Source organism: Lithobates pipiens, unplaced genomic scaffold (assembly GCF_037356315.1).
Source record: "Lithobates pipiens isolate NorthernLeopardFrog02 unplaced genomic scaffold, aLitPip1_a1.2 Scaffold_18, whole genome shotgun sequence".
NCBI lineage: Eukaryota > Metazoa > Chordata > Amphibia > Anura > Ranidae > Lithobates > Lithobates pipiens.
The window spans coordinates 646,344,982-646,354,247 of NW_027507758.1; the positions used below are offsets into that span (position 1 = coordinate 646,344,982).

Genomic DNA, 9,266 nt, shown 5'->3' on the forward strand with positions numbered 1-9,266 from the left:
GTGCCATTAACATGGGGGGTGCTTTGGGGAAGGGGACACCCTGCGGCTCCCCCACCCCAAAGCACCTTGTCCCCATGTTGATGAGGACAAGGGCCTCTTCCCAACAACCCTGGCCGTTGGTTGTCAGAGTCTGCGGGCTTGGGGCTTATCAGAATTTGGGAGCCCCCTTTAATAAGGGGGCCCCCAGATTCAAGCCCCCTACCCTATGTGAATGAGTATGGGGTACATTGTACCCCTACCCATTCACCTGGTGAAAAAATTTGTACAGAAAAAAAACAGAAGGCGGCAGCGTCGATAGAAGACCGGGCCAACACTAGTAAAGGAGCTGGAAAAAGAAAGCAGAGGCCCGGCAAGAAGAACCAAAGAGTGGGACAAGACCCCAGAAGTCAGAAGAAGGCGGTGCCGGTGACGAAGGAGAAAGCCGGGCTCCTCCGCTAGTAAAAGAGCTAGCAAAAGAGTAGAAGATAGCAGAGGAGTCTGGCGAGAAGAACTGTGTTGTGCTTTTTTTTTCTGTACACTTTTTTTTCACCAGGTGAATGGGTAGGGGTACAATGTACCCCATACTCATTCACATAGGGTGGGGGGCCAGAATCTGGGGGCCCTCTTATTAAAGGGGGCTCCCCGATTCTGATAAGCCCCCCCGCCCGCAGACCCCGACAACCAACGGCCAGGGTTGTCGAGAAGAGGCCCTTGTCCTCATCAACATGGGGACAAGGTGCTTTGGGGTGGGGAGGCTGCAGGATCCACATGTAAAAATACCTTTAGGCATTCTATTATGGCAAGAGATGGGAATATAATGGCTCTGGGTTAGTTTATCCTGTAGAGAGGTGTTCCTACAGAACACAATCTCGGGGCTAGATCGAATATATTTGGAAATACATGGTCATTTATAAGAAGATGCCAATGTTTATTTAGTAGTTGGCGCACTTGAGAATGTTGGGAAGAAAATGTAGTGATAAATTTTACTGTGGAAGAATGGGAGTCCCTCATTTTTTGGGCCGTCTTATAGACCAGTGAGTTTCTGTCCTGTGTTAAAGTTTTTTGTCTTCCTTTCTGAGTAAAGATTTGCTATACCCGCATGCCAGTAAACGTTGTCTAAAGGAGGGCTGACTGTGGTTTAAAGTCACTAAATTTGGTTCAATTCCATCAAAGTCGTAGATATTGTGCATAGGGAATGCTATGCACTAAGGAAACAGGGTGAGCACTGTCCGCATGTAGAATTGTATTGCCTGATGTTTCCTTTCTATATAAATTTGTGGCTAGGCAATGGTTGGAATCCACATTTATCTGGAGATCTAGAAAAGTGATTTGTACGGGATGATAATTGAATGTGAATTTAAGATTGTAATTGTTTGACTTAATACAATCCACAAACTCAGTTAGCAATTCAACCGTGTCTGTCCAGATGATAAAAATATCATCGATAAAACGGAACCAGCACAGAGCCGAATCAGTATATGTGCTGAACGTTTCACTTGCAAACAATTCCCGCTCCCATCCCTCAAGGTACCGGTTTGCATTGGCAGGTGCACAATGTGTGCCCATAGCGACCCCCTGTACCTGGAAATAATGGGAGTCTAAAAAAGAAACCAATTGTGAGTAAGAATGAAGTATAATAATCTGAGAAAAAATTCACTTCCATTGTGTATGGTCTAGTTCCTTAAGGAATGTCTGCGTCTTACTGACTCCCCGTCCGTGAGGGATGCTGGAGTATAGTGCTTCAACATCATGTTTTATTAATTGTCACCAGTGTATCCCCTATATCTATTACCTGTATGTCAGTTTTTAGCATTTAGCGCGGTATACTTTTTATCAACAGAACAAGTAACCCTGGGAAAATTGTTCTGTCGGAGATCTTGCTAGACGTGTATTTTTAAAATGAAAATTTTTCTGCCAACTGATCCCCAGAATCTCCATAAATCCCGTCTAGATACATAAATTGTGTTGGCAGCACAGAGAAGGAAGATTATCCGAGAGAAATACAGGAATACAGGAAGGGGAACACAGCTCAGGTGTCAGGTCACCCTGAGGCCAGGTGACAGATGCACACCGTAGGGATTAGGAGTGCACCGCAAGGTTGTGGACCCTACAGTTGACTGCTGCTGACAGAGGTCAAGGTGATAGGAAGGCAGGGCCGCCAGAACACCAAGATGGATCCCACCGGGGATAGAGCGTAAGATTCCCTGGGGCGCAGAGTCTAAGAGCCAGCAGGTGTTCACCAGAGCCTCGAGTGGTTAGGATGGACTTGGCTGCAACTGGCTCCAGGTCGTGACCCCCAGCTCGCACCCACAGTAGGCAACAGGAGGATAGGGATGGTGAGGGACAAAGCCAAGGTCGGGGGCCACAAGAAGACAGGAATAATCGGGGACACGCCAAAAGGTCAGGATCACAGGCAAACAGGGATGGTCAAGGACACGCCAAAGTCGGCAACGGAATAACAGCAGAGCACACGGCAGGTAACAGGAAGCTAAACACACAAAGGTTGATCAGCAAGGCTGGCCTGCAGTGCACAGGTTAATATAGAGCTCTCTGATAGGAACTAGGGTGGAGCCATGCCAGAGGATGGATTATAAAAGCAGTCAGGTGAGGGTCGGCTGGTCTCTAGAAATGAACACATGGAGACAGGTAAGCGGACAAACTCTATTGCATAACCATGACATCAGGAAAGTGACCAGGGGATTACAGGCTGATATCACCCAGCCCCCGCCCTACTCTGGACCAATCAGTGAGCAGTATGGGTGGAGGAATGTATTTAGTGTTAATGACCCACCTGTGCTGATCTCTGTAGGAGTGTCCTCCTCTATAAATGTCCCCGTTATTCCATCCTCCTCCATAGACTGCTGATCATCCCTCACATACCTCTCTTCTTCTGATTTCACCTCAAATTCTATATCCATTGGATCTCCACTCTAAACCAAGAAAATGAGAGAGAATATCATCTGTAAGATAGAAGATTTATTATTGTGACATCACATAGAATATCCAACTGTGTTTTATAAGCTCCATTCCATTACCTTGCAATATTGAGGGATGGCGTGACCTTCCTGTGTGGAATCCCGGGAATACAGAGGACGGGGACATCTCTCTGGTGGGTTCCTGGTATTTGGTGGCTCCATCATATCCTTGTGTCCTTCTGAAAACTCCTCCATCACTCCATACTCCTCATCCTCCTCTTTATACTCTTCTTTAACATCAATATTATCACACCCGAGATTTCCACTCTGAATATATAATAAAACATTCATTGTAACAATCACCCCATGTATAAATCAGAACTATCAATAATTGTCACTCATCTACCTGATGATGGTGGGGGATGGTGTGACCTTCCTGTGTGGAATCCCGGGAATACAGAGGACGGGGACATCTCTCTGGTGGGTTCCCATTACTGGATCCATCTGTAGGAAACACACACACTGACTGAATACATTGTTTCTATGTGTTTATCAGATGATGGGGGATCTAGGTGGAGCCTCCGTACTGCTCTCTCCTTTACAATAAAGTCTCCTCTTACCCGGTGATGTGAGGGGCGGCTGATTGTCCATCATGACGTCCTTGTAGAGATCCTTGTGTCCTTCTAAATACTCCCACTCCTCCATGGAGAAATAGACAGTGACATCCTGACACCTTATAGGAACCTGACACACACAATGATACAGTCACCATCCAGACACATCCCTTGTCTGTTACTGGATAATGTCCCACAATTCCCAGAATCCTCTTCACCTCTCCTGTCAGCAGCTCCATCATCTTCTTGGTGACTTCTAGAATCTTCTCCATGTTGTGTCTCTCAGGTTTTAGGGAGTCACATGGAGGCACTGTGATGGTCATATGATCACCTGACTTCACAAGAGGAAATTTCTGTATTGAGGAACCAATAGGAATGTCATGTTAGAATCCCAGAATCCTCCTCACCTCTCCGGTCAGGTCTGTGTTTTATTAATAGAGATAAGAGTGATGTCATGTGACCTCCCAGAATCCTCCTCACCTCTCCGGTCAGGTCTGTGTTTTATTAATAGAGATAAGAGTGATGTCATGTGACCTCCCAAAATCCTCCTCACCTCTCCGGTCAGGTCTGTGTTTTATTAATAGAGATAAGAGTGATGTCATGTGACCTCCCAGAATCCTCCTCACCTCTCCGGTCAGGTCTGTGTTTTATTAATAGAGATAAGAGTGATGTCATGTGACCTCCCAGAATCCTCCTCACCTCTCTGGTCAGCAGGTAGATGATCTCCAGGGTGAGGTTTAGTATCCTCTCAGTCATGTGACTATGGTCCTCCTCCGTCCTCATTGGTGCCGTCATCTATGAAGGTTTGCCTGTAGACAGATAACAGAGAATTATCTGGATTGGTTGTACAATAATAGGATGATGATATCAGGAGGTAATATGAAGGTCAGTACATATTTAACTCGTTTCCAACCGCCTGCCACAGTTATATGGCGGCAGGTTGGCTCTCCTGCATGGATCACCATTCCTGCATGCTTTGGGATTGTGCCCGTGGGTCGGGTGGATTCGATCTCTGCCAGCGACTCGGGACTGCCTTGTACAGAGACAGAATGTAAAGAAGGCCTTCCCTGTTCTGCCTAGTGACATGTCAGAGATATATTGTTCCTAGTGATCGGGAACACTGATTCTGTCATGTCACTGGTAGCCACCCCACCCCCCCCCCCCCCCACAGTTAGAACACTCTGAGAGAACACAGTTAGTAGTAAAAACAATAAAAGTCTCTAAATCTATCCCCTATTTTGTAGTTGCCATTTTTTTATACCAAAAATATGTAGAATACATATCGGGCTAAACAGATGAATAAATTAGTTATTTACATTTTTTGGATATGTATTATAGCAAAAAGTAAAAAAAGGTTTTGTTTTTTCAAAATTGTCGCTCCATTTGTGGGGAAAAAAGGTCGTCAATTTTGTTTGTGTACAGCGCCGCACGACCGAACAATTGTTAGCTAAAGTGATGCAGTGCCGAATCGCAAAGTATGGCCTGGTCATTAAGGGGGCTAAATTCTTCCGGGGGCTGAAGTGGTGTTAAGCACTATGGTCCCCAGTGGGGAAATATTTAATCTGGACAGTTTAGTGGTCACTGTGATTCTTGGGGTCCGGGAGTCTCGTAAAATTTGTCCTTCTGGATCACAAATTCCATTCTCTATGTTGGGTGTGAGATGAGGAGGAGATCCAGGAATCAGGATAAAGGTCAGGACAAGCAACAGACGAGCGCATCCAAGAGATGAAGCCGGGGTCACTACACAGAAAATCAATCCAAGGAAACAACAGGCAGGACGAGGAATAGCAAGAAGGAGCTCAGAGACAAATGAGAATATTGCTCAGCCAATGGGAGATGATCTCAGCATGACTTAAAGTGGTTCTAAAGGCTCCAGGTTTGTTACCTTCATGTATTCTATGATGATACACACATATATAGTGTGGAAACAAGAATACAATAGTGCAGCCTCGTAGGGTTGTCACCTCTTCCCATTAAAACCAAACACATATGAATTACACGGGTTCTGAGGATAATTAAATGCAGATAAGGCACTAAGTGAGTTCAGACACAGAACCTGTGTAATCAATATGTCTTCAGTATTTATGGGATGTGGTGGCAACCCTTGTGCTGATCCCCCTGAAGGGGTTAATCTGAGGTTCTCACACTATATATGTGTGTATCATCATCTGCTGGAGATAAAAGACGTCACAGTGACTATGGAGGAAGAGGACGGACATGACGGGGGGTGATGAATGAAGAGTGCAGAGAGAGAGTACACAGAGACAAATCACCAGGAACCCGACACATGGGCATTTATTGGGGGACTCGGGGTACAGGCAGGAGGAGAATTAGTCCACAGAGCAAACAGAAGGCACAGCAATGAAACGTGCTCCTCAGGACAGCAATATGGGACAGCAAAGGGGGTGATAGTCCACAGGGCAGAGAAGTGTTTGGTACGGGGAGGATTAAAGTCCTTGGCACATGGGCAGAGCAGTGTTAGCACATCAGGGTAGCAAGACACAGAAGAAAAAAAATTCCTCCAGGTGGCAATGTAACATGACAGCTAATCCACGTAGGATGGCCTAGCAGAAATGGGGATCCCGTACTCAGGGATAGATATCCAGGCAGACAGGGCTAAGTGCAGAACAGGACAGAGATCCAGGAAGGCAGGGCTAAGCCCAGAACGGGGCAGATATGCAGGCCGACAGGGGTAGGGGCTGGTAGCTGATGCAGGGCAGGCAGGGTGAAGTTCATGGGCCCTTGGAGGGGGTTGGGAGGGTCTGACCACGGCTCTAGAGAGCAGCACCCAGTCCATACTGACCCATCAGACTCAGCAGTTCTAAGCACCTTCCAGTGAGGTCTGCAGCCATCAGCTCCTCTCTGTGTCCATCATGGAAGGCGACTCTCACCAGACTGACCCCCTTCTTTGTGTTGTGAATTCAGCCAGAGACCTCCCCTCAGATTCAGGTGGTGCCGAGGTGTCTGGCTCTATCCTGACACAATATACAATCATTTATGTGCTTCTTACTGAGGGAGCCTCATGTCCTCCCCCTGTGGGGACCCCGGAACTCACACTCCACATTATACAGATAAACTGACTGTGTTATACATTGTATCCCGATTAGAGATTGTCCATTTTATAAAACTAAATACAAACATCTAATACTTCTGACCTTCACTAAAAGGGGGTTACTGGGTGTAAATAGAGAATACGATGTTATTACCTCCTCTGCTACTTCTTCCAGCAACGTCTTCTCTCTACTTCCTTCTGACTCACCTCTCACCCGGAACTTCCTGTCTGTACCTGATATCACTTCCTGTCTGTACCTGACATCACTTCCTGTCTTCCATAGAGACTTCCTGTCTTCCATAGAGACTTTCTGTCTTGGTAGAAGTGAGATCACCACGTTGTGGAGCTCAGAGGAACTGCAGAAACGCCTGGTAGTGTGAACTAGAGGTGCGCATCTTCACTGGCCTCACGATTCAATTTGATTACGATTATCATGTCAGCGATTCAATTCGATTCGATTCCACCATGCATCACGATTACTGTGCGCGGTTTTCTTAAAAAAAAACTCAAGCAGTCAGGAGAACTTAATTTTCTTATTTTATATGTTCTTAAAAAAAAAAGACAACACTCCATGCATGCAGCAAAGTCTAATCACAGCAGACAACTTAGAGGAGTTCCCCAAAAAAATATATACTACAGGAGATGGTCGGAGACTGCAGATATGATACAGGAGATGATCAGAGACTGCAGATATGATACAGGAGATGATCAGAGACTGCAGACATAATACAGGATTTGATCAGAGACTGCAGACATAGTACAGGAGATGATCAGAGACTGCATACATAGTACAGGAGATAATCAGAGACTGCAGACATAATACAGGAGATAATCAGAGACTGCAGACATAGTACAGGAGATGATCAGAGACTGCGGACATAGTACAGGAGATAATCAGAGACTGCAGACATAGTACAGGAGATGATCAGAGACTGCGGACATAGTACAGGAGATGATCAGAGACTGCAGACATAATACAGGAGATGATCAGAGACTGCAGACATAGTACATGAGATGATCAGAGACTGCAGACATAGTACAGGAGATGATCAGAGACTGCAGACATAGTACAGGAGATGATCAGAGACTGCAGACATAGTACAGGAGATGATCAGAGACTGCAGACAGTACAGGAGATGATCAGAGACTGCAGACAGTACAGGAGATGATCAGAGACTGCAGACATAGTACAGGAGATGATCACAGACTGCAGACGCAGTACAGGAGATGAGCAGAGACTGCAGACACAGTACAGGAGATGATCACAGACTGCAGACATAATACAGGAGGTGATCAGAGACTGCAGACATGATGCGCCAAGTAGGCAGCGCTAGGTCCTAATGCACTGTTGCCATGGAGACAGAGACCAGTGCTATCAAATTTCGGTGCCAGGAAAGCAACCCTGGGTGTTGGCCCCACTGGTCCTCTGTCGGAGGATTCCCCATCCACCTGGAATGTGTAGATGGGGGAATTGGATGATATATTTTTTCCAGTGTAATGACAAAAAAAAAAAAGCGATCAATATATGGACTGCATAAGTGGCTTGGTGGTAAGTGTATGTTGGGAGAACAGAGCGGGGGAGGGAGACAGATAGGGAGAGAAAGGGACAGATCAGTTATCAATGTGTAATGAGAAATGCAGAGATCACTGATCAGGGAGGGGATGGAAGTTCACACAGCTTGGAATGTGTAGCTGCTGCTGTGGATATCTCCTCTCCTCTCCTCTCCTCTCCTCTTCATATCTCCCGCGCACACTCCCCCCTCCCCCCTCTTCACAGCTCTACATCGGGATAGGAGAGTGGGCGGGCCAGGGAGAGAGAGGAGGAGGAGGGGCAGCTGTATGCAGTACATTCATTGGTCCATTGCTGGGAGGGGGCGTGAACTTCGCTGGGTTGTGTGAGACGAGTGTCAGAGACTCTCCTCTAGTGATGGGAAGTCCGGATCTTTAAAGTGAATCGCTTCATTTCCAACTGCTCACTGAAATGAAGCGATTCAATGAATGGATTCTTCGGATCACTCGCTGAGTCTGCTGACAAGGAAGTGAAGTGAAGCTCTGATTCAACCATATTAAATGATGAGAGTCAGAAGACGGATTCACACAGAAGGTTGGCAGGTCCTCCTCCAGACGTTTACTTTGATTTAGTTCATCGGCGCAGAGCACATTGTTGTTCAATTGACAATTGTTTTTATTGTTGTCAGATTAGCTCGGTGTCATGAATTTTGGTGATACACAAACAGCTGTGTTGGGCTGGGTTCACACTTGTGCGATGCGGGAACCCTGTGATTCCACTACGGGTTCCCGCATCACACCCGACTCGCACAACAGTTCACAACAACATATGCGAACTGCTGGGGAGTGTCATACAATGTTAATGGCACCCCATTTCAGTTCACATGTCGCACTGCGAAGTGTCAGTTTGGACATGAATCGGATCGCATGAGTGCTATGTGATCCCATTCTGGTGCAGACCAAAAAAAGGGTCCTGTGCGAGTTTAGTCCGAATGAGATATGATTTCATTTCCATACTATCTGTATGGCTGAAATCGCATTGTACGGCCATCGCCTGTGATTTGCACTGCAGTGAAAATCGCATGCGATTTTGCACTATGCAGCAGTGTGAACCGGCCCTGAGCCGAGGTTTCCACACATTTGATGGATAGCAATGTTACCTGTGAAGTTGCCCAGAATGCAGGTCACATGCACACA

At 46.4% G+C, this 9,266-nt stretch overlaps 1 protein-coding gene across 1 annotated transcript; it reads right to left on the reverse strand.

Moving 5' to 3' along the window:
• Positions 1-712: 712 nt before the first annotated feature.
• Positions 713-6,781, reverse strand: LOC143989813 (uncharacterized). Its single transcript, XM_077490086.1, has 7 exons — positions 6,715-6,781; positions 4,208-4,317; positions 3,727-3,861; positions 3,515-3,638; positions 3,301-3,398; positions 3,015-3,221; positions 713-2,909 (listed from the first exon to the last, which is right to left on the reverse strand). Exons 2-7 carry the CDS (start codon positions 4,301-4,303, stop codon positions 2,709-2,711), a joined length of 861 nt encoding a protein of 286 aa, XP_077346212.1. The 5' UTR covers positions 4,304-4,317; positions 6,715-6,781; the 3' UTR covers positions 713-2,708.
• Positions 6,782-9,266: the final 2,485 nt, after the last annotated feature.